Raw genomic sequence first — 25,379 nt, forward strand, 5'->3', positions numbered from 1 at the left:
TTGGCCAAAGATTATGTTAAACAACCTACAGCCCCTTGCAGAAAAGGTAATGTTGTGCCATTGGGTGGATATTATCTGACTAGAAATACTTTTATCAGTAGCAATGGATGTTCTCTAGTTTTCATAATGATGCTTCACCTTCTGCCAATACTGAGCAGAATTTCAGGAATATTTTGAGCTTGTTACAAATAAGACAAAACTTACAGAGAAAGCTTTTTTTTTTTTTTTTTTTTTTTTTTTTTTTTTAATAGCAGGTTCAAAATCAAATTAATGAAAATATGGAAAACAAAATACTGAAGAAAGATGTCATTTACCACCACCATCACAGAAAGTTGTATTTACACAGGACAAATAAAAGTTCCTGCAAAATACAGAGTACATCTAAACACTGCCTGTGTTTCATTATACTCTCTAGGAGAGCCCCTGTTATTAACTGTGGGAGAAGAGACAGCTGGAGGGCAGTTTTGGCCCTCAGTATTTTCACTGAATATTCTGCTTGTGGGATCTGAGAAGGCTTTTCCATCTTAGTACACTTTACGTTTCAGTACAACAAATTAAATTGGAATAATGTGCCACTTTCAAGGACATTGTGTATTACCCTTTGAGAAACCTTTTCAGTTAAACCATCAAAAATACTACTGAAAACCGACTTGGTCTAAAGGAAGAGGGCTTCTGTTAGACTTTGGTATGTGAGATTTTGTTAAGATTTCAGCGTGTGACATTTTGGTGCGTGAGACTTTGGTGACGTGAGATTTTGGTACGTGAGACTTTATTCCTGAAAACCGGCTTGATCTAAAGGAAGGATGGGTATGTGAGATTTCAGTAGGCGAGACTGTGACCACGTGGGGTTTTGGTAACGTCAGAACTTCGATACAAGGCATTTTCTTAACGTTTCAGCACAGCAGGCTTTGTCCTTGCTCCTTCGCAGGGCGCGTTAACCTGCGCTACAAGAAACCGTGTCCGCCGGCTTTCCCCGCGGGGCGCCGACGGGGCGCAGCACGGCCGCCATTTCCCCTCCCCCTCGCCTTGCCACACACGGGCCACGCGCGCTAAGTGCCGCGCATGCGCGCCGAGCCCCGCCGCCCCCACAGCAGCGCCCGCCCCTTCCCCTGCGGGAGCGAGAAAAAACTCGCGGGCGGGCGGACGGGGCGGGGCCGCGCACGCGCGGCGGCGGCGGGGCGACGTGTGCGCAGCCCGCGTGACCTCCCCGCTCCTCCCCGGCAGCGCCACGTCCGCTGCGGCGCGCGGCGGGGCGGGGCCGGATGGCGGCGGCGGCGGCCGCCATTTAGAGGGGAGGCGGGCGGGCGGCAGGGTGCGGGGGCTACGCTGCGTCGCACCGCGCCGCGGCCATGGGCAGCGCCAGGCGGCTCTTCATGCTGCTGCTCCTCCTCGTCCTGCCCGCCGCAGTGCCGCCTGCCGCCGGCCGCGCAGGTAGGGGGGCTCGGATGGGCCGAGCTGTGAGTGCGGGGGCTGGCTGGGGGAGAGGGAGGGGGGCAGCGGCTCGCCGGGCTCTGGGGGGCAGCTGCCTGTAGGCACTGATGGAGGGCTCCTGATTGCGTTTCCTAGCTCGGAGAGGCAGCCCTCCAGTCCTCGGGAGCACTTGTGCTGTTCAAGGGTTTCTGTGCCATGTGAAAGCTGAATATTTGCTTAACTTGTGTACCCACCTGGCTCTTCTAGGCTTGTGCAATCCAGTCAACCATTCATTTCTGTTCTTCTTGTTCTTTGGGAAATGCCAGCTTCATCAAACAAAACCTCTAAGTCGTGTGTGTATTTGTGAGAAGCTCTCGGCCTAGCCTGCATGTGCTGTAAATACAAACGGCGTGAACTCTGTCCTGTGGCCACTCTCATTAATCCTCTATGCCTGGTGTTTGAATGTATGAGACTCAGTGCCACGGAAGTAGAGAAGGAGTGAACTCTGACTACTCACATCTTGGAGCACTGCTCTGAAGCTTGCTGGTTTTAGAAGGGGAGAAAAACTCGAGTTAGTTTGCTCATAATAGAAACTCTAACTTTAACGTTCATAATAACAGAAAATACCTTTATAACTGAAGGTAAACTGTTTGCTCTCTGCTGTGCAAGTGCTGAAATTTATCCAGCTGTAAAGTGTTCTGAACTTGCTGATATATAAATGGGCAGCTCAAAGTAATTAGAGAATGAATGGCTGAATCGTCAACGTAGGCAATCACTTGAATGTGAGTTTATTTCATAGAACATAAAACGTCCCAGATTGGAAGGGACCCGTAAGGATCATCAAGTCCAACTCCTGGCACCGCACAGGTCTGCCCAAAAGTTTAGACCATGTGACTAAGTGCACAGTCCAATTGCTTTTTAAATTCAGACAGGCTCGGTGCAGTGACTATGTCCCTGAGGGACCTGTTCCAGTGTGCAACCACCCTCTCGGTGAAGAACCTCTTCCTGATGTCCAGCCTAAACTTCCCCTGCCTCAGCTTAATGCTGTTCCCACATATTTGCAGCGGAAGCTCCGAAACAGTCCGTCGATATTTTAGTTTAAAAATCATACTGCAATGTCAGTTTTCTGTTGGTTAATGAGGTATTGAAAAGCCTTTGCATCTTGTTTCTGTAGGTTCAGGTTTATTAGTTGCAGCTCAAGATGCTACAGAAGATGAGGAAGCTGTGGAAGATACTGTAGTTGAAGATGAAGATGATGAAGCTGAGGTTGAAGAAGATGAGCCTACGGACTTGGTAACTGTACATGAGTGTTTATAAATAGGAATTGAAACAGAAATGCTTGCAACAAGTAGTTATATTTGAATGTGTTTGTTAGTATTGGTATTTCCAAATAGTTATTCTAAAGTCTCAATTTAAATTTGACCTGCTTGAAGTTTCAGAAGGATTTGTCTTTTCATGAATTACCAGCCCAAGAATGCACGTGGGGACTGCTAGGTTTCTAGAAACTGCCAGAACTGCATTAGGATGAGAAGGCTTGTGTAGTATGAGACCTGGTACACTGTTCTCTGATTCTGTTAGTCTTTAGTTGATGTTGGTGAGCTCACAGTTGTCCAAGTTTGCTAAATGGTCGATGATGTGCTTGGTATTCGGCACTGATAGTGTATTTAACCTTCCAAATGTAACTTTAATAGGTAGCGTATGACTAAGCAAGGTTACAAAACAGCATACTTCTTAGGCAATATGTTTTATATGTCACTGAAACGGTTTTACATGTGGAGTTGACTTCAGGATGCTAAGCCCAATTCTGGTTCATGGCTTCCGTACCAAATGGCATGTGTACAACTGATTCAGTAGGCTGTGCGCTGCTTCAGAGTTGTTTGAGTAGCAAAATCAAACAATAGAACTAACTTTAAACCAGTTTGTTTAGCAGACAGTGCAAGCTGGGGAGAGCCTTGCTTGAGGCAGTAGTGATCCCTTGATTGCTACCTTGATTATTTTTGAAAATAAACCATTAAAGATTGAAACTGCTAAACTAAAAAGTGAGTAATCACAAAGGTGATCTTGAACAAGTGAATTTGTATAACTGCTTTGTTCCAAAAGTGTAACTGTTTCCATGCAAGCATAATGCTTCTTAAAACTGAATAAAAGCTTCTATAAGCACTCTGTATTGAAACAACTCTCACTTGTTTTGTGGTTGTCCATAATTTTGGTAGTGTTTGTCTTCTGAGTAGAAATAGCTTAGATGTGATTATTTAACACTCAGATACTATTCTTTTCCATCTGACCCTACACAGAAGCCTTTCAGTACAGCTAAATTGAGCTGAGCTTAGTCACTATGTCAGATCTAATGAGAAGGATAAATACTGAAAATGATGCTAATTTAGAGGTAGAACACTGTGCTACCTCTGCAATGGCAGGAATTGGTACTAATGGTTGTTGTATGTGTCGACATACTTATAACTGCTGCATAGGATTCTCATAAAATAAGCATGGTCTTTGCTTCACTGTTAATTACGGGATTTTTAAAAAAAGTCTCTTGTCTTAGACAGAAGAAAAAGAGGAAGAGGACTTGTCGGGAGAACCTAAAGCCTCACCTAGTGCTGATACAACCATATTATTTGTGAAGGGTGAAGGTAAGAGTCCTGTGCTGATCTACCATCTTTTGTACAGTTGTACATCAATGTGTGTGTGTTAATACAGTGAGGCTTTAAAAAAAAAAAAAAAATTGGGTCTGTTCTAGAGACCCTGTTTAGAAATCGGCTAGGTGTGCTGTACCAAGTTTCTAACAGTTAACTACTTTTGTGTTTTAGATTTTCCAGCAAACAACATTGTAAAATTCCTGGTAGGCTTCACCAACAAGGGTACAGAAGACTTCATTGTCGAGTCTCTTGATGCTTCTTTCCGGTACCCTCAAGACTACCAGTTCTATATCCAGAACTTCACAGCTCTCCCTCTGAATACAGTAGTTCCACCACAGAGACAAGCCACGTTTGAGTACTCTTTCATCCCTGCTGAGCCTATGGGTGGTCGTCCTTTTGGACTAGTTATCAATCTCAACTACAGAGATGTAAACGTAAGCCTGATGTTGTAATTCATTTCAATCTCTTCTATTGATGTGGAAATGTCAGGAAGGAACTGCTTAGTCAAGTTACTATTTCTTCAGACCTTGCCTCAGATCTTTAAGCAAATCACTACATGCATAAGCACAGTAAGAGATTGCCTGCATGTTTCACAGTTGTCCCTTGTGTACATTACACTTGAGATTTATATTAGCAATGGAATCCAGAATGTCATTGAATTGAGTAGTAGTAGCATATACTAACTTTAAAAAAACCTTCCAGAAATCTTTAATTTCACTATATTCAGTTTAGGCTTTAACAAACTTAACAGCCTGAACCCCATCTGTAAACTTGTGAGGAAATAAATGAAATGTTTTCAGCCTGGGAGAGGGCTTTCCCCAAAACCTTAAATGTAAAGTAGGGGATGTAAAACAAATGTGAAGTACTAAAGTAGGGGATTCTTTCTTTTTAGTGCAGGTTGAAGGCTTCTGTACCTTCAGTGTTTTAATGGTACTAATAAGATCCCTTCATATGTAGTACCTCATGTTACAGGAAACATCTTCAAGGCTAGATAAGACTTTCCTGTTAATATCTAATCTTTCATTGGTACTTACACCAGAAAATTTGCAGTTTTATGTGAGGAGTTAAACTTGCATTATTTATAAATGTAATGAAGCCTTATCTATACAGAATTTATTCCTTTCTAGAGTTTTTCTGAAAACATGTGAAGAGTTGCGTATATTTTCAAGGAAGTAATTAACTGTTTAAAATATCTTGTGGGAACTTTGTTATAGGGCAATGTGTTTCAAGATGCTGTCTTCAATCAGACGGTTACAATTATTGAAAAAGAAGATGGACTGGATGGAGAAACGTAAGGAAGCTGGAGATGCGTGTTTAGTTAGTGTACTGGTAGAATGGGTTATTGATGGGGGCTGATGAGAATAGTTCTTGTACCTTTGTTTTTATTGAGTTTGGTCTTGTATTTTGCTGATGGTGTCGAAGGCTTTGACTTGTGCAGCATTGATAGATTGAAAATGTGAGCTTTCTCCCAAACTAAGATTTCATTAACACTAAGGATCTTCAGGGTTGGTACTGTGTCAGTGAACGGCTTATGCAACTGCTTTGCTCAGATGACAGCCTGGAATAGGACCCGGTGTCGTATAGCCACATAGCAGTTCAAAGCTGTTAATCTTTTTCTATACTACTGTGCCTTTTTCCTCCAAGTTAAAGATGCAGCAGTACCGTAGTACTGGGCTGTTGGTCTTACCGTGTAGACCTTCTGGAGCATTCAATATAATCTAAGATAATGTAAAGTGGAAGATGCCTGGAGTATGAGATAAAGGAACTTATGCTCATCTGTTGTTGCACTTTCCCTGTTGGTAGGAGACTTCTTTCAGGAGTGCTTTAAGGACACCTTATATGTTGCAAGTGTATGGTGTGCCAATATGCTCTTAGAATATCCTAAAAGAAGTGGAACTTCAAAAGAACCTGTGAGTTTTAAAGAAGTCTTCAGAAATCAGGCATCAATCAGTATTGAAGGCAGTACTGAATACTTGGATATTCCTGCCACAGCTAGAAACTGCCTGCTAAGCAAGCTTCCTAAGTAAGCTTCCTTTTCTTAAGAAAAAAAAGGTCAATCTGAAGAAGTAGGTACTGTAGGAATTTGCATTTGCCAAAGAGAACAGCATCAGCGAACAAATACCAAATAATTGGTAATGTGAAAGCATAGTACTTGGGTAACAGAGCACCTGAAGAATTCAAATCATTAGTCAGAACCAGTTTGAGTTGGTGACCTGTGAATGGGTAATTACTATAAAACAGGGATGTTCAGTTAAGTCTCCCCTGCAGAACTCTTAACTCTTCTGTTATAAATCAGAGTTAAATGGTCTATTCCAAGTTAAACTCTGTATCTCCAAAGTCCTGCCTGCTCCCTAAAATAACTTTAGGTTGCTTACCTCCTGCTAAGATACCAACAGGAATTTTAGGTGGAATTGTTGAAAACAAAATGCATAGATGGAAAAACCCATGTAAAAATGATCTGCGCTGTTGATGGAATTTAACAGTGGAACACAAAGTAAGATAGTCTAAGGAAGGCATCTCAAAGCTCCATAAGTAAATGAATATCCTAGTGGTACTTGCAGTAATATAATTAAAAGTGCGTAGGATACTTTTAAGGCATTTGTAAGTGGTTAAAGCAATTAAAAACAAATTCTGTGGCCCAGCATCCTGAAACATTGTGTTTCAAAAGGATTCCTGCAGGTAACAGGTTTCAGTAATTACTTAATTTCCCAACCTGTATGGGATTGTGAACAATAGAATGTTAAACTCAGGGTTAGTTTCTGAAGTCAGTCAGAATAATTACTTAAAACTTGTTAGCACTTAAATTTCAGATTTGTTTTTTTTTTCCCCCCATACCTACAAAAGGGCTTGGAAAAGATCAAGCTGGTGTGTGGCCAAAGTAAGGTCTTAATTTCTATGCTGCTTAAAGATTTTAGTTAACGGTTTCTTATTTATTTTTTTTTTAAAGGATCTTCATGTACATGTTCCTTGCTGGACTTGGTCTACTTGTTATTGTTGGTCTACATCAGTTACTAGAATCTAGGAAGGTGAGTAGTGTATTTGTTTTGTGTAGCTGGTCATAAACCCCTTAGTGGTATGGGGAGTGACTCAGTAATCACTTGCAGTGTACAATGGTACCAGTAGAGCTTCAAAAGATACACTTTCAGAACTGACTGTGAAGGTTACTGTGCAAAACTAGAAATTTCAGAAAATCAAAATTGGAGACACTTAGGTCGATTGTCTAATGTTCTCTGGGTCTGTTCTTTACCACAACACTGGAATGGTTGAATTGGGAGCTTTGATGTGTTCCAATCTCTACGTGTTTTGAATCAGTAGCTGCATACTTGCTGGATGAACTTCCCCATGTTGTCTGTATCTATTGTGTTAGATTAGGTGTAACTTTGCAAACAGCTGTCCAGCCATTATTTTAGTTCTAAATAGTTTCCTGTGGGCAAAAGGATGGAATTACTGTTTTTTCAAATTCTATCTTTGCAAGGTTGCATAAGAGTATTGTGCTAATCTGGGGAAGTGTAATGAAACCAGTTATCTAGTTGGGGTTATCGTCAGCCATTTTTTTTGTAGCAGGTGTAGTGAACTTGCAAAGGTGTTCATGAAGTCTTGGTATCTGTGTGAAATAAGTATTGCAAGGCCTTACGAGTATTAATACTGAGCCTAGGTGAATAAACTGCTAATGGTTAAAGACAGCTAAAGCTAGGTTACAAAGACAGCTTCATATATTGTTTTTGTCTCTTCATATACTAGGTTTGTCTCCTAGTGAAATAATTACAGTTTATTAAAGTACTATTGGTTATTTCTAATATTTGTGCTATCAGAACTTTATGCGGAAGACAAAAATCTGTTCTCTTGAATTTTCAGAGGAAAAGACCAGTACAGAAAGTAGAGATGGGAACATCAAATCAGAATGATGTTGATATGAGCTGGATTCCCCAAGAAACTTTAAATCAAATAAGTAAGTAGTCTGTGTGTCACAAACTGAAGTAGAACTACACTTAGTTAATCAAATAGTTGTAACTAAACAAGTAGCTAATACCGATTTCCCAGAACATCTGTTCTAGGGAATAAAAAAAAACTGTCTAAAGCACTGGCCTTAATGATTAGATTACATTATCAACCTGTTCCTGTGCAGAACAAACTCGACTGGTTGATATTGTGAAGGCTATCAATGACTTTCATGCTTTGTTCTGTAGACTTTAATAGTATAAAATCTCTACCCAAAACCTGCCTCATAAAGAAGGCTTAAAGGTGTTATCTGAAAGTTTCTGCGAGTTGGTTGGAAGGCTGCCTACAGACAAATAAGTATTAGGAGCGTGTTTTAACCAAAGACACATTAAAACCTGAAATTAATGTTCTTTACAACTACAAAATGACTAAATTCTTGGTGTGAAATGCCAACAGTAAAACTAATCTGGTTTCTTTAGAACATGTGTTTGGATATTTCTAACTTCTCTCGCTGTTTCTTCTGTTCTTGCTTTCCTGTGACTTCAGTGCAAAGTAGAAGAGGTGAGGCAAACTCTGGTGATTTAAAGAGTGCAAGTTCTTAATGTACTATCCATGTGATAAGCGGGCATGGATAGAAATGTCTTCCTGCATGCAGTGATTGGTGATAGAGCATGAGTAGTAAAAGATTACAGAGCAGATGCATATAACCATCCAAACAGGGAAAAATGTATATGTGTATAAAAAAATACTTTAAGCAAAATGCCACAAACTTATATCTAGTTTATTGAGGAAAATATTGCTGAAGTATTGTGGTCTCTACCAGTTCCCAGAACACTTTATCTAAAATACTGTGTACCACCCTAGTATAGTGTCAAGCTATTGTTGAAGTGGTGGAGGACTGACTGGTCACAACTCATGGTTGAGTGCATCTCATTCTCAGTGAGAAACAAACCTCATCTTGGGGTATAATAGTTAAATGGAGTTATCTTCCTGATCCCAGATGAACTCTTACCACCAATAACATTGTCTGTCTGAGGTGACTTATCCTTGCTTGAAACAAAGTGCATACTAGAACTTACCTTACTTGAAAGACTCATTTTGATGAAATGAGCAATCTTAGTCTGACAGCTGTATGCAGCCTAGAAGACCTGGAGGCTCTAGATCTGACACAAAGTTGTGCCAGAAGTTGATGACTTCAGTACAGCTAAAGGGGAAAGGAATCAAAAGTTACTACAAAGGTATGAGGGCTTGTTTCACATCTGAAAATGTCAGCTTTCTTCCACTGTATTCTTGGAATATACAGTGGAATGGTAGTATGAAAACCTAGAAAAAGTTTAAAAGGCCTCAGTCTAGTAAGCGAGACTGAAGCAGTGAATGATAAACTGCTTTGAAGAGCAAGCTGTCTTCCAAAGGTTTCAAATCCAGCCAGTGTTGTTCTGTCCTTGCCCCCCTGCTCTTTAAGGTAAATTAGGTATTAATCTCTTAAGCATCATTTTTTTTCTAGCCTTCAGGTATTAAGTTTTTCTTAATTGTGGTATTCTTTAATTCTTGGTTGTTTCATTAGAACTCTACACTAGAATCCTTTGAGATATCTGGCCTTCAAGATCCTCAGATTCTTTCCTGTTCTTTTGATGATACTTCAAAGTGTACTAACTGAACAGCCATCATGCCATTAAGAGCATTGCTTGCCAGTGGGACTGGAAGCTGATCAGTTTATGAACTTACATTTGTAAGCAGACACCTAGCAATCACCTCAGTGCTTTTTTTCTTCATATAAAGTATTGTAGCTCCTCTATAACACTATAATGATTAAAGATGCTGTCTATGTAAGAACTATCACTGTGAAAGGACAATTATAGACCTGTCATACCTTAAAATGTAAGAACAGGCTTCTGGCATCCAGTGATCATACAGCTAAAGCTGGATGGCTTCCCCATTCGGGGTTATCTGATCACAAAGTGATAACTTCATAATCAAGCGTAGATTCCTGGGTAAGGGTATTCTCTTCAGGACTGAAACACTTTGCTGTTAAGCTGTATGAATTTGGAAATACTTCATGTAAGACAAAGCTGTCTAAAAGACGGTTAATTGTTCTTCAGGCAGGTAAACTAAAACCAGTAATGATAAATCATTCATTAACTCTCTGAAAATGTTGTGCATGGAAATTTTCTAAACAGCGAAGCATGTGGCTTCATCAGGAGATGCTGTAGGTTTTTGTTGTCCATTTTAGTAACTGGCAAATTGAATGGCCCTTACCTTAGAATTGCATGTTACAGAATAGGAATGTTTTTTCTTTTAATCTGTTCAAAATGCTAATAGTTCAAAACAAGAAACCATTAATGAGATGTTTCAAGTAGCTTCTCTAGTGATGCATTGCATTAGAAGGGCAGTATGGCTTTGTTTGGGAGGGAGAACAATGCATTGTTACATAAGAACTAATATGAAGTAGCTGCAGCAATTAACACAGTTACCTTTTTTTCTTCTAGATAAAGCTTCACCAAGGAGGTTGCCCCGCAAGAGGGCACAGAAGAGATCAGTGGGCTCTGATGAGTAAATGTTAACTAGTACAACAGTTGAACGTTTACTAATCCTGCCTGTTTGGGATTTTTGGATTGGAGTAGTGCAAAGAATCCATATCACCATAAGGAAAATACTGCTAAACATTTGGACTGAACAGATTAACTGAATGGTGTTAATATTACTGAAAATGCACTTCTCTTTTTTGTTAAATAATTGTTGGGGTGGGTGGGGGAAGCCATTAAGACTTGTGCCTGCGTGTGTAAGCAGTTGGTCTTAACAGAATCATGTTACCTGAAATGTGCCTTTAGAATCCTTTTTAATGCTGGTTTGTCATCTGTATACTTCAAAGGGTTTTTCCCCTCCCCTTAATCTGAATGTCTAGTGACTTAATTTGTCTTGATTGTATCCTCTCTGTATCAGAATCTGTATGCATTTTTCTTCTCAGTAGGTAACTTTATTCTCTGCAGCACACATACACTGAAATTTGTGTGCACAGTCCTGTCTCAGCAGTGAGGCACTCATCTGGATTTCTGCATTTGTTTAGCATTCTAAAGGCACAATTGGGTATAGCTGCTTGTAGTGGTAGATCTCTTGCTGCTGTTTTGATCTAGGCATGCAGTGACCTAAAAACCTAAACTTATCTGCATAAATGTTAAGAGGACTCTTACACAGCAGCAGAACTTGTGAAGCATGGAATTTGTGTGCTGAATTGGTATTACTACATAAATTTTTTTTATACCTGACTTGTTAAATGGTTAGTTATTGAGTTGTACCAGCAGCTTAATTATTCTGACTATAGCGGTTGCTCTGCAGTGTTCACTCAAGAAATTGAGTAAGCCAGAACAATGAAGTTCTCGGTTCTCTCAAGACTAGGTTGTTGTATGTATCAAAACATGTGGATTTCTCTTCAAGCTGTACCAAGGATTTCAACTTCATTCCATGCACAGGGAACTGACTTTGAAAAGCTGTTGGCTTCAAGTAATCTTTTTAAATGGCATACTATTTAATTTACTCTTTACAGGTCTTAAATCACAAACTTCTTTCCAGCTGTCAGTGGCTTGGTCTGAGTTAAGTTCATCACCCTGGCTTTCCCACTGTAACACATGCATTTCCATTAACTACATGTTACCTCAGTACTACAACAGAGAAGCTGTATGTAATCAAATAATTCTTATGCCAGCTCTAGTTTACAGAATTACTAGGAGCAGATGTTGATCTGCATACACTGCTTTTAGGAATTCACTGCTGGGGGGTGGAACAGATAAATCAGCATCAGTTTGCTGCCACTCAGGCACTTGAGAAGGCTTGAACTGTTTCTTTCTGTCTGAGGGTTATCTCTGGGAGCCTCTTCAGTTCAGGAAAAGGCATTGATGTGAAATCCGTGTTTTTGTTTTTTTTTTTTTTCTCCCCCTCTTCCTGATCCCCGTATGTGAAAGAGCTCTCTTTTGATCTGTACTTGTTCTGCAGGGACTGAACTTCTGAGCCGATTAGTTGAGCAATGCTTAGGTCTCATCTGAAACTATTGGCAGTATCTTACTACACGCTGCCAGAATTAGCTGTAAAAATGTTCTTGACTCATCTTGGTGTGGAAAATAGAATTGTAAGAACAACTCCTCAGTGATGCTTTGTTCAACTACTGGGTAATATGCTAGTCCAGGCAGAATATTTTTAACAGGGAAGATTGCTGAATGATGATTAGATCACTTAACAAATCGTTGAACAACTTCAAAACAGGTGACTGCTCTTAAATCTACTGTGTACAAAAACTTTGCCTCTAATGATGGCTCTGTGGTAGGTTTAAGGGTCTACATTCAGTCTGCACTGATTCAGCAAAACTCTCGTGTATTAAATGCTTTGTATGGTAAAGCCTTATAGCTGCTATTGGATTCAGCATTTCAACTGAAATCAAGGTGGTATTTTCCCCACCTTCTAATAATAGGAAACCTTAAAATGTGTTAACTATTCCCAAGATTTCAAGATGGGAAGCAGCCCATTTTAGGAGATAATGAGAGCTGCTCTAGCTACAGTGGTGCTCTAGAAGAGCAAAGCACTGGAACACAGGAACATTAACTTTTAATATCCTAGTGCTAGTTCTTCAAGTGTCAGTTTGTCCCTTACTCATACAGCAGGTTCCTCCTGGCAGCTGTCAGAAGGACAAGCCTCATCTTGATTACTCACATACAAGTAGTTAAATGCAGGCCATAAATCTGAATGGAGCACTCAGCAAGGGCTGTACTTCTCATTTCAAAACAGTTATGCTGAATGTTTCTCTTATGCTGGAATGGATGAAGTTAGGCATCACTCCCCGTTCTTATTCCTGGTATGCATGGCACTAAAAAGTTGCAGTTCAGAGCTCTAAATTCAGGAAGTAGTGGGAAAGTCAAATAATAATGTAGGTTGGTTGTCCTGTTCTTCAGTGTGCCTGATGTGCTAAGCAGCAGTTAAGTTTCCTTTTTCTTCTCCGAAGGAAAGATAGTACCTACCTCATAGGAGTGACACAAGGGCTGTTTCAGGAGTGTTTTGAAGCTACTTGAGACTTGCACAATACACTTCCATGAAGATAGTAAGGTATCACACTGCTGTAGTGTGGCGGTAACTGCATAGATTCATATTATGTCAGTTTAATCCCTTCACTGAAGAGTTTAGCAGCTTTATATTAAGACTTTTCTTAAATATGCAGAGGAATTGCAGTTAACTGATGGGGGAGAGTAAAGCTAGAATGAGCAATCACCTTCTGTGAAAGCTTAAAAGTGGGATAAGTAAGTTCTCCTCACGCTTCTCCATCTAACTTTAAATATTCCCAGGGATTTTTTAATCAAAGAAATGATATAGATTGTTCTTATACATACAATGGACAGTCAGAATTTAAGAATGACTGGTTGTTTTGAATGATTAAGTTCAGATATACTGCAAGTGAAATGTTAATTTAAGAATTTACCTGCTGGTTTTCATTTATAAGTGAGATCAGATCTCTTGGAAAATGGCTGCAGGTTTTTTTTGTAAAGTAAACTTGAAGTTTTCTTAGCATCATGTAGCTGCTTTTTTTTTTTTTTTTTTAAATAAAGCATGAGTATGGCATTAAAAAGCCTGAGTGGTACTCGGGTGCTCTTTTCCTTGATAAGTAACCTGTAGTAGCAGATACGCAAAAAGAATGAAAATGCGCTGTACTTCAAAAGCTGCTATTTTGCAAATGTATTTGTAGTGGAAATAATAGCTAGGAATTATTCTGTGAGGAAGTATTCTGTGATATCCTGGACAATGGTTAAACACTTGGATTAAAAATCAAATATCCTTAGAAGGATAAGGGAGGGCACTCAGAAAATAATTTTTGAATCCTGATTTGTTAAAAACCAAGCCATAGTTCTGCATTTCCAGATGGACTAACCTGTAGGCAGTGTGAAAAGGATCTGTTAAGGTGCCTAAAGGCTGCTGAAACACAAGGTGGTAACAAGGCTAAATCCCTGCAGCTTTAAGGTGTGTGCTGTTGTCTGACTGAGAGAACAGTACTCCAGGCAGTGATACCCGAAAGTATCGCTGAAAGTTCAGGTGCTACACCTAAACAGAAGACAGGGTAAAACTTCTGGGAGGGATTAACTCATAAAGCAAGGTAAGTTTTTAATCATTGTGATACTGCATTACATCTGTGTGGATGTAGAGTCTCACTAAGGTTGTGGGAAAGAATTCACTATTAAAACCTGGTTTTGTTCCATCTCTTAGCATTTAGTGCTAGTTGGAAATAATTGATGTGATAATACCTTATGATAATCTTTCACTTTGCCTCAGTTCATCTCTGAACTATCCTAATTAAGTGATTGTGAAGTGGTAGATACTAATGCAGGTCACTATAGCAGAAGGCAGTGTCATTCATTTACAAGTAATATAAAAATTGCGGAACTAGAGGAGAACAGCAGCATATCAATAATACTTAGGGATGATCCATATAGTGAGTTGAGGTGATAAGATACTTGTATTTAACCCTGTAGTTGACTGATCTAGTGCCAGGCCCTCTTCTGCTTTTGTCAGTGAAGACTAAGAAAAGCAGCAAGATGACCAAGCAATCTCATATCATAACAAGCTTTTCTCTGCTGTGGCTTACTGTACAGCTGAGGTCTCCCTAGCCCCTATGGAGTAAGATGCTGGAAAGCACTGGCTTCTTAAAGAGCAGGTAGATAAAAGCTGATGGCTTGCTTTTGCATTAAAACTGCCCTTTCAGTGTTCTCTTAGCTGTAATCTCACTGGTTCAATCACTTCTAGTGAGTATTTGCTGCTCTGTTCTTTTGTGCTTAATGTATAATTAGTGATTCCTGGCTATAAGTTGCCTCAGTTTCCCTGTTACTGAAACTGTGTAAATGGGGCCTTTCAACTCCATGTGAGCTTGATTGTTCATAGACAAATAGGTTCAAATCTTGTTTTCAAAGTGTTTTTCCACTAATGGTAAGTCAGGGTGTAATCAATATTCATCCAGAATTCTGAAGCATCTTTTCTGGCACAGCCCTGGTTCTGCAGCACTACAGAAATAAGTAATGCACAGGACTGAGTTTGGATCATGTGTGCTAGATCCAAACCTCAACCAGCAAACTTCCAAGAGAAAGAATAAACTGTTTTGAAGGCTTATTTAGCATGAGTCCATACAGAAAGGAGGAAAGTCTCAAAACAACCTAGTGCAGGCTTCCACTAGAAAGAAAAAGCTAGAATTTAAATAATATTGCTATTGTGCTGTGTTTCTGGGATTACAGCAGCTGTCCCTGCTTGCCTGCAGCAGTAATACATACAGGCTGCTAGCAAGGATCTGTTGACAAACTGCAAAGAGCCTCCAGCTGCACTTCTGCAGTAGAACACTACAAGGAACCCTGGGAGGAGCTGCTATCTCTTAATTGTTGTTCAAATTAAGTGCCTTCATTTTTTAAGCAGGTGTCTTACAGCTGCTAAAGAGACTGTTTCAGATCACAAAAACATAAGAGGTATATTCACCAAATGCATGCAATAAACACAGCACATGGCTTTGCATCCTGTGCCAAAATCTGTTACTCATTAGGTGCACAAGTTGCTCACTTCTCCACTCACTTCTCCAGATCCCTTCCTTTCTCTTATTTACAGCCCTGGCAAGCCCTTCTGACTGGTGTGGTGCAGAGCTGGGTTGCAGGTAGCTATGCAAAAAGGCTGCTGTGGTTTCAGCTCCTCAAGATAGACAGATAACAATCTAGGCTGGAGATCAAAAATCAGAACAGCTGTGTTGTGGTACAGACTTCTGATGGATTGTGATGTCTACCCAGACAGCTCAATACTTTGATTTTCTTCATCTGTGGAATATAACTGACCTAGCAGATGCAACCTGGAAGCCTGTAGGCATATAGTAAGGCTTCAGTCACAAGTGTCTTGAAGGCAACAGATGAAATGGTGTTAAATATCCTGCCAGCAAAAATCGATTAACTGGCAGAGCGAGCAAAGATGTGAGCACTGCATCCCACTCAGCAGTGTATGAGTTAGCACATGTGCCCCCCCCCCCCCCCCATGTTCTGCCTCCTCCCCTAGTTGCTGCCTGGGAGCTCTGTGCAAGTAGAACCACACTTTGACAGAGGGAGAGAAAAGTATTACATTGTTTTTTGTTCACAGCCAGGTAAGCACTTTTCTATTTCTAAGCACAGGTCACAGGTGGCAAAGCTTGACTTGGAAACACTGGGGAAGAAGTGTTTATGGGTTAAAGCAAATCTGCATCACAGAAACTCACAACTAGCACTGCCCTCACCCTAAAATAAAACACAAGTATCTTAAGTGCAGATTTACTAAAAGTCAGATGTTACTTATTTAAAACAACAGCTAGATTCTAGTGCAAATGTAAGCAGTCATCCTTCTCTGTACCATCAGGTAAGAGGAGCTGGAAGGAAAGGTTAACACACCATGCCAGTACTATCTCCTCATTTAGGCACTAGGCATTGCAGAGCTGTAAGCTAGTGCGTTCCTGCAGTATTTTCCCTTGAGCACAGCAGAAGCTAGAATTAATACTGTAGCTATCAGTATTTTACTTATAGGTGTGCCATTGTATGCACAGGCTGGAATCAAAGCTACTTTTAGTACTTTTCCCATTAAGAATTGCAGAAAGATTAAAAGGTTAGCTCACCAAAAGCTCCTTCTTCAGGGTACCTGGACCTTATCAGGTGCAAGGTCCTTGATAGTGGTGGGACATGAGAGTGCTCAGCTTCTCCATGAGCTGAGTCTGCACCAGCCAACACATGGGTTGCTTTTACCCAAAAGTAACTGAGCTTGCTCATGTGTTTGTTCCTGGGTTTAGGGGAGGAGCCGCTAGGCTTGTGTATGCTGTATGCCTGTGTATGCATGCACATGCTTGCACAGGACCATTTTTTTTAATACCCACCACAAGCACACACATTTTGCTGTTCCTAATCATGCATTGCCACAGAGCTGTCAAACATTTGGCTGACATTTTGTCCTAACCTTTCCACCTTTTTACTACTAGCATGGCTACAGTCCACATGCTGCTACAGGCTAAGAATTACCCAGTGAGAGTCAGCCTGCAGCAAAGCTGGCCTTTACCATGTTAACCTCTGGCTCTAAGATGGTGAAAAGTGATTGGGTCTTCCCTGATAAGATGCCTTTTCTCCAGAAAGCTTCTTATTTACAGTGCAATACTAACTGATGTTTGTAAACTACTTTACAACCCTTTGTTGAAAGGCCCTGGAGAAGTTCAAATGATTTCACAAAAGTGTATTGCAAACGCCCATTGTACAGGGTTTCCTCATACATTACTGGCAGTTTTCCCTGCAAGACCAAGAAACAAATCTGGCAGGGGAGAAATAAACGAACACAACAAAGGAGGAAGCTGTTTTCAGTTCCTACTAAGACTGCTACAAGGCTTCCTACTACATTACACAGTGGCCTGGCCTCTCCTGGATGCTGTGCCATTGTTACTACACCATTCTGAGGGGCAATTACTGACATTTTCCTTTCCACCAACGTGAGAAGTGTTATACTCAGGGTCAGGCTCTGTGAGCCAAGTCTTCCAACTTGCTATTATTTAAAATAGGAAATGCCCTTCAATGTATTTTTTTAGGCAGAGAGGGGACTTGAAAAAAGCTGAAAGTAGGAGGCAATACTGGAATTGTTGAAAAGCTTCAACAGTACTTCTCACTCCATCTGTACTCAGTGTCAGCGCCACGGGATGATTTCAGGTGCATGCTGAAATGAAGGCATCTTGGCCCCCTTCCTAGGCATATCCAAATGTTTGCATTTCCCTAGAAAATTAAAACCAACTTTCTCCTCTGTTAGCCACCCCACCAACACTATCGTCTGTACACAGTTTGTGCCACTTACCTGAGGTGGCAGGCAGCCCACGACAGCAAGGTAGACAGACAGCCCCGTAGCACACAGGCTGTGCAGCCTCCTGCCATCAACCCGTGGTTTTCACTACTGTCCTTGAGCAGGCCAACTTCTCCACTGCCCTTCTCCTAGGGCCGCCTGCATTTCCCCCAGCAGCAGGAGGCCTTGCTCCAAAGAGCACTGCCAAAGGCGAGCCGCTCGGCTCCTGGCTGATACCAAGCTCCTGGAGCACCTTCCGCTGAAGCAGGCAAAAACTGTGAGCTGGGCTCCTCGGAGAAACTTCTGCTGAGCATTGGGATTACAGATGCTAAACAGCAGCAAAGAGAAGATGGAGGAGCTCTGGGTGAGCATAAGGCCTTGTTCTGTAAGCAGCAGGAAGCCCCTCAATTACAGCTGTAGAGCAAGTTCAGGGAAGGGTTGTCTTCACAGGGTTTCAGTGTCCTGGGCTTCAGAAGCTGTAGAATTTCTTTGTGAAAATAAACTAATAAGAGCATGAGATGGGAACACAGCACAGAGCGTTCTCTGTGCTATTACAAGAAGAATCCAGTTAGTTTCTTTGAGGAAAAGGAAAAAAATCTTACTGGAAAAACAGTTTTCATAAAGATCTTGTTATAATACAGAACACCTGCCACTGCTTCAACAGCAAGCACTACACCCACACACAACCAACCCCCTCCTTTACTGATGAGCCCTGGCAGCACCTGGGGATGCCCTTGCAGCCCTTGCACCTGGAAGAGTTACATTTGGTGAGAGATCCTTAAAACATGGAATAATTCTCCAGAGTACTTTTTTCTGCTGTGCTCCCCCTCAGTCCCCTAGTAAGTCCCAACCGAACTTGTGTACGTCAGGACAAATGAATCTCTTAACTTCATAGGAACAAAGGCACGTGCCACCAGTGTCTGCTACCTACTCAACAGGTAGAAGAAACGCCTCATGCTTGCGTGGTATGGATCCATCCTTTCAGGACTGGTGAGAGGGGTTTCAGTCATCTAGAATCACACTCCTAATAACACAACCTTCAGCTGAGGTGGTTAGTGAGATAGCAGCTTGGCCTTGTTGAGAAAGGCTCAGAGCTGCTGAGCACAAGCTGGGACATCTGCAGGACATGCTTTAGGCTCTGGAGGAGGCTGCATTTAAAAAAAAAAAAAAAAGTTCCTTGTCCTGCTAAATGTCTTTACTTCAAAGCCAGAGGACCAGACTGTGACCGTACACACCATTAGCTCAGGAATCCCAGCTGTGCTCAACCTCCTGTTATTTTAGGGACGTTGCCACTTTCTGTAGTCCTGTGAGCCAACATGGCACTAATTGCCTGAGACTAGGGAAATACTGGTGTCTGCCAACAAATTCACAGATACCTGTTGTCACCAGTTTTGGGACAGTGACAACATTTGGCTTCTGGACATTTGTTTCCCGTCTCTCCTGCGTGAGCACATGAGGAGATGGAGCCAGAAGAGGGCTGCTGCACACCCACTCCCTCTGTGGGCGAGGCTGGAGGCCAGGAACTCCAGAGCACTCCTGGGACCCAAAGTCCAGAGGTGACAGGAGTGCTAACAAATTTCAGTACACACACTGCAGCCAACCGATCATCTCCCCAGGCCAGGCACGGCACAGGGACTAGAGAGGGAAAGCACCTCATGCAGCTCCTAGGAAGGAGAGCTGAAGTGCCCAGCATCACCGACCAGGTGCCCACAGATCCACGCTCCACACCACGAGAAAGCCACAGCACCTCCCTGCACCTCACCACCAAGGTGGCCCAGCGGTGGCAGAGGCCTCAGCTCTACCCCAAGCAAACCTTAGCGCCCTGGGACAAGCACAGGGACTCCGCACCCACAGCACTGTGGTGAGGCGGGCCCACAACACAGGCCGCACGGGTGGGCCACGCTCTCCATCCACATCAGGGGTGCGAGCTTGCGGCTTCACCTTTAAAAAAGCTGAGAAAAAAAGCTTTGGGGAATAAAGCGGGGAAGGACCAAGTTCGATGAGAGCTGTGGAGCCCTCCTCACCTCATCCCTGTTAACTCCACGCTTCAGGCCAGATCTGGGTATTGCTACCACAGGAGCTGGTACAGGGAGGAGGAGAGGAAAACTCCAACAAGGAGCAAGGTTCAGCTGGCCAGCCCAGTGTTACCCTGCTGAACACGCTGAACAGGGAAATTCCCCACCCAGGGACACCAGGTACAAAGTTAGAAGACAGCAAGGGGCTGGGCAGACAGCTAGCGCCCTTCCGCCCTTCCGTGGCCAATATCAAGTGCTTCCAAGCCATCTACTTCGTAAATCATTGCTCACGATCTCTTCCCAGCCATGTAAGCTCATCCCACCGTTTGTTTTTTTTACACCTTCTGACACTGCTTGTACATGAATTTCCCATCAGCCTCACAGGCTTGCAAGAGGAAGGGAGATGTCTCATGCCAATAGGTGTCAGAGGGAAAATGAGATTTTCTGTAGTTCTCCCTCAGAAATCATTTCAATCCCTTCAGCCACCCCCTTTGAGGTAATTCAGAGAGTCCTGCCTCATCAGATTTCCTTGGTTTTAGGCAATGCTGACTGGTTTTACTGTAACCTCTCCCTGTTCAGCAGTGAGGAATTGGATCCTCACCAAAAAAAGCCCTGTGGGGAGCCTTAGCAGCTGCCATGATGGCACCAGAGGCTAGAAGAAGGAAAGCAGAAGCAGGGCATGCAGTAGTCCATGGGTATGGCTCTCTGATGCTGAATTTGTTTCACTTCTCTACCAGAAAGACTCATCCCACCAAGACTTAGGATGCAGATGCTCCGATACTCTATGGTTCCCTGGCCTCCAGAACTGGATACGCAACTCAGATGATTCTTCGGCTCACCATCCTGTGAAATGCATTTTATTTGTAAGAAAGCATATAAAATGCAACTAAGGCGGCTCCAACAAGATAAAACAAAGGATTTTTCTCTTTTGACACATGCTTGTGGCTTTCCAATACATCCCGAAGATTTCACAGCCATATGCATTTACGCAAAAATAAAACAAGGATGGCAGAAAGCTCCTTTTACACAGAAATCAATCAATACGCTCTCCATCACCACACCGTGCCGAAAGGACACTCCCTTGTGACCATGGGGTTATGGTTAACAACGAAAGGACATGCAGCTCTGAGTTAACACCTGTACAGGAAAATCAGCACCAATGTCATTTTCTTCTGCTTTCAGCTGCTATTTTAAGAAACTGCCACCAAAGAGGAGCACCATTTCAAAGGGTTTCAACTACCAGAGAACAAACGCACACGGATTTTCAAAGTGTTACAGCTACCGCTGGTTCAAACTCTGTCCAAATGAAGGAAGAGAAACAGTACTACTAGTTATGCAGGACAGCTCTGGTTTGCATGCTGTCCTCTAACAGAAAAGCTTGAAAGCAAGTTACAACAAACCCACAAGAAGAGCCACGTCCATTTTGTAACCTATAATTTTTAAATATAACATTTTATTGCTTAGATGGTTTGATACAGAACAACTTTTACTTTTATTTTGAATTTGGAAGTACTGTACAACTGAATAAAAAGAGGAATAAAAGTACCAAAACAAATGTGTGATTCTCTGTTCATGTGGCATAAACCAGTCTTGTACACAATTCGTAGCAGCAGTTTAAGTTCCCTTTAGAAAAATATGAATTCTACACATTTATTACTGTTTCCTGCATGGGATGAAATCACTAGGATTAAACTTCCTTCGTGGATAGAGAGAGGAAAGAAAGGAGACACACAGAGAAGAGAGAAAATTATGAATCATTCTGAAAATGGAATCAGACTGTCACATAGCCCCGAAAAGTTATTTCAGAATAGCCTCAAACAAGGTTCTCTCATTAAAAAACAAATAAAAATCTTTTTTTCCTTTTTTTTTTTTCCTTTTTTTTTTTTTTTTTTTTTTTTGCGCTTTCACAGTCAAGTGCTTAATGTAGTGATTGAATTATCTCCAAGTTAAGTCCATTGCAACTCAGGCAAAAGAATTTCAGAAGATCCTTTTTTTGTTTGTTTTTTGTTTTTTGTAAAAGCCCTGAGAGAAGAAAAAAATAAAAAGATTCAAACAAAAATCGTATAGAGACAAATTAGCTGAACATGCAAACTAAAGCCTAAGATTCACCCATAGTTTAAACACATTATAAATTTCACAGTTTAATATTGGGGGAGGGGGGGAAACAAAAAAACCCAACAACAGCAACAGTTCTCAGTCAAACTCAGCTAATAAAAATGTCAATAAAATGTGGCAAGACCTTATACTCTACTAGGATATAGATAAAGGCTAAATAAAGCTTTAAATCAATAGTGATTATTGCTAGCAGATGTCCCGGCAGGCTGCTGGGAATTAATTACTTGCTACATTGTTCTGCAGCATATAGTTTAGTAATGGCTTCTCCCCCACAGTATTGCGCAGTTTAGTGTGGAGAGTTGCAAAAAAACAAAAAACTAAACAAAACAACAAAAAAAAAGAACAAAAAACAAACAATAAAAACCAAAAAATACCCAAAATAATAATAATAATTATTATTATAATTATAATAGTAATAACAATTTCAGGGATGTGTGAACTGGTTTTAATTAAGTAGAATGCACCTGGGTAGAGTTTTACATGAATCATTGGTTCTGACTGATTTATCTATCTGGCATTAGCTTTGTTTCTGAACTGGTTCATACATCCCTATTTAAAAACAAAACAGAACAAAAACAAAATAGAAATCACATATACCTCAACCATTTTTTCTTATTCTATTTGCAAGAATATTACTCAAGAAGGTTTCTCTTCCTTTGAATTCTGGACAGTTAGATTTCAGTCTCCAGAAATTTTTGGAGAATTTTAATATAGATATAGATATATATAGATATATATTATATAATATAGAACGGGTCTGAGGCCCACTTCCTCCATGTCTGATGAAAGCAGGAAAAGCGATTCTGCAGGGGTGGGGAGGATCACAGTGCGGGCTGGGGGGGCTGCAGTGGTGGAATAGCACAGTGAGGCTCCGGCAATGCTATTATGGCTCTGTCTGTCCCAGAGGTCATGACTGAAGGACGATTAACAAACAACGACAAGAACAACAAGAACAAGAACAACAAGAACAACAACAACAAAAACACTGTGTGCTCCTAAAAGCGCACAGCTACAGTAGGAGACATTTTGCCTAACCCCTTCAATCCTGGTGGCTGGAGTGTCACCTGTTGCCGGCAACAGGAGCCATTCGGAGAAATCCCAGCTCCCAGCATTAAAGGGGTTAAATTATCGATATGAAATTTAGACACACACCTCAAGTCTTCAAGCATCAACCCCAAAATCTCAGGAAGATTTTTTTTTTTAATTTACTTTATTTATTTTTAACATGTCTTATATCTGTAGTTTTATTACCAGTAGTATTCTCTTGCTCTAGAACATGACAGTAGCAAGATCACGGTAAGGCTCGCATTTCTCTCCTGCTTGCTTTCAACTGGAAGACTGAAAAACTTTGCTCGTTAAGTAACACTCGCTGTCACCGACGTGACTGCAACGAGACCCACATCGTGCTTGCAGTGCCTTTCTCACGCACGCGGAGGGTCCTTCGGCCACCCCCTTCTCGCAGGCGTCTTCTCCCAGGTGCCCCCCCCAGCACACACACGCACACACGCTCGCACACGCACGACACACGCTCACGCACACCCCACCACGAGTGAGATGTTCCCCTGTACGGGTGTGATGGTAATTTGCTGGCCTCCATTTGACTCTCCGGTCAGAGGAAGGGTTTCATTTAAAGTACAGTAGAAGAGCTGCAACATAAGAAGAGGAGTTGGTGAAAGCTTGAAGTCAAAAACATTTAGAGAGGGGATCCAAGCTGCATTATACATCTGCGTGGGCAAATATTGCCCATTGGTTTCTGCTGACTGCAGAGACAAGCGAACTGATGAATTTATAAAATAATAATAAAATAATAATAATAATATATTGAAGCAAATCAAACATATATAACAGCGGGTGCATAATTTCCATAGGTTACGTTGCTATGTAACTCTTCTCTGTATACACACTCAGTCCACGACGGCCAGAAAAAAACCCTAGTAACTACAACACCATTTCTAATGCTGAAAAGTGGAAACAAGTATGAGGTTGAAATTCTTTGTGTTTCCTGCTTTTGGCTCGAACCACTTTGAACACCTTCAACTGCCACGTTGTTAATGCCTGGAACAGGCTTAATGCTCCACCCTGTGGCAAATGCAAGAACATCTACTGAGAAAAAAAAAAAAAATCAACATCTCATCTGCATTTCCTCTGACTATTTTGTATGAAATTCACATAATTTTCTTCCAGTTATTGGCTGTGGTATCCAAGCGCCTCCCACCCCACTGCCCCATTTCCAGCTCAGAGAACAAACACAGCGACTATCACAGATATACAAGACCAAGCTCACACACACCAATACAAAAGGTAACATTAATGCTTAAATGAAAAAGGTCCTCTCCAAATAATTCATTAAAATATTAAAAAAAATCATTTTTGAAAAAAAAAAATCTATGATACCAAAAGATCTAATAAAGTAGTAAGGCACTCAAATCAGTATATACTGTAGTCTCTTGCATTATTATACTGAAAGGCATATGGCACTGCATCCAGTCTGCCATACTCTCCCCACAGCTCTAGGTCGCTCTTCCAAAACAAGACCCTGGAAACCTTGCTCTGCTGGCTTTAGTTTGTGTGCTGGGACGGGTCCGACCTCCTAGCAATTCATTCCACCCCCAAGAGCTGAGGCGCACTGTCTGCAGAGGCAAGAATGTGATTCATGGGAGACTTCTTGTTGTGCATCTCCAGCAAGTCTTGAATGAAACCCGGCGGTCTCTCGAGCTCGGAGCTACCCCGAGCTTCCTGGTCTTTTGCGGTCTGTTTCTGTGCGCTCTTGGTGGGCTCCGGGAGGCAGGCGCCAGCCCCTCGCCCGCTCGGCCTCTCCTCTCTGCCGGGGGAGTCCTTGGCCGTGCCAGCCACGGACTCTTTTCGGCTTCTCGAGGTGGATGGGTGGCTGCCAACACCCCCCGCGGAGTCGCACTCGTTTTCTGAGATGGGGTTGGTGCCGCTGTGGCTCGACTCGTTCTCGCTGTCTTCTCCGCACCTCGACTGGGTCTCCTCCTTGTCACTCTCCTTCCCGTGGTTTCGAGTATTTTTGATTTTCTGGTGTATGCGCTGGTGACGAACCAGGCTGTGTTTCAGAGTGAAGGTCCGCTCACAGGTTTGACACTTGTACGGTCTCTCGCCTACAAGAGAATGGAAGTGCAAAGTCAGCCGTAAGGTCACAAACGCACCGCCCTCCTGTTTCAAGCAGCATGAGATGCTCCACACCCTGCAGATTCAGTACCTTCATTGAACTTGGGTGCCACATTTATGCAGGTTTTTGCCTCCGTACCATCAAACCAGCTCATGGTATGCAAGCAGGTATACAGACAAATGCCATGGGGCACAAATGAAAAACCAAAACCTAGGTGTCTGGAGGTTTCTACAAACTTGGTATGGCCCCGCTCTAAGCAGGGAAGAAGACCATACGCCCCAGGTGCCTGTGAGCATC

At 41.9% G+C, this 25,379-nt stretch overlaps 2 protein-coding genes across 8 annotated transcripts in view; one reads left to right on the top strand and one right to left on the bottom strand.

Moving 5' to 3' along the window:
* Nucleotides 1–1,251: 1,251 nt before the first annotated feature.
* SSR1 (signal sequence receptor subunit 1) lies at nucleotides 1,252–20,738 on the top strand. Of its 2 annotated transcripts, XM_082754012.1 has the most exons (9): nucleotides 1,252–1,431; nucleotides 2,585–2,703; nucleotides 3,956–4,043; nucleotides 4,221–4,483; nucleotides 5,264–5,340; nucleotides 6,997–7,075; nucleotides 7,905–7,998; nucleotides 10,475–10,538; nucleotides 20,575–20,738. In XM_082754012.1, exons 1-9 carry the CDS (start codon nucleotides 1,350–1,352, stop codon nucleotides 20,597–20,599), a joined length of 891 nt encoding a protein of 296 aa, XP_082610138.1. In that variant the 5' UTR covers nucleotides 1,252–1,349; the 3' UTR covers nucleotides 20,600–20,738. The 2 variants fall into 2 exon arrangements, with proteins under 2 accessions (XP_082610138.1, XP_082610139.1); XM_082754013.1 differs by lacking the exon at nucleotides 20,575–20,738 and having other exon boundaries at nucleotides 1,254–1,431; nucleotides 10,475–11,251.
* The window catches only part of RREB1 (ras responsive element binding protein 1), a 124,611-nt gene continuing 119,910 nt past the window's right edge, over nucleotides 20,679–25,379 (bottom strand). For 5 of the 6 annotated variants that reach the window (XM_082754005.1, XM_082754007.1, XM_082754009.1 and 2 more), the window contains one exon: nucleotides 20,679–25,071. In XM_082754005.1, coding sequence (XP_082610131.1) covers nucleotides 24,551–25,071 — 521 coding nt within the window. In that variant the 3' untranslated portion in view covers nucleotides 20,679–24,550. The remainder of the gene's footprint in view (nucleotides 25,072–25,379) is intronic. The other variant, XM_082754010.1, reaches the window with a different exon arrangement.

This window comes from Aythya marila (genome assembly GCF_965140915.1).
Source record: "Aythya marila genome assembly, chromosome: 2".
Classification (NCBI taxonomy): domain Eukaryota; kingdom Metazoa; phylum Chordata; class Aves; order Anseriformes; family Anatidae; genus Aythya; species Aythya marila.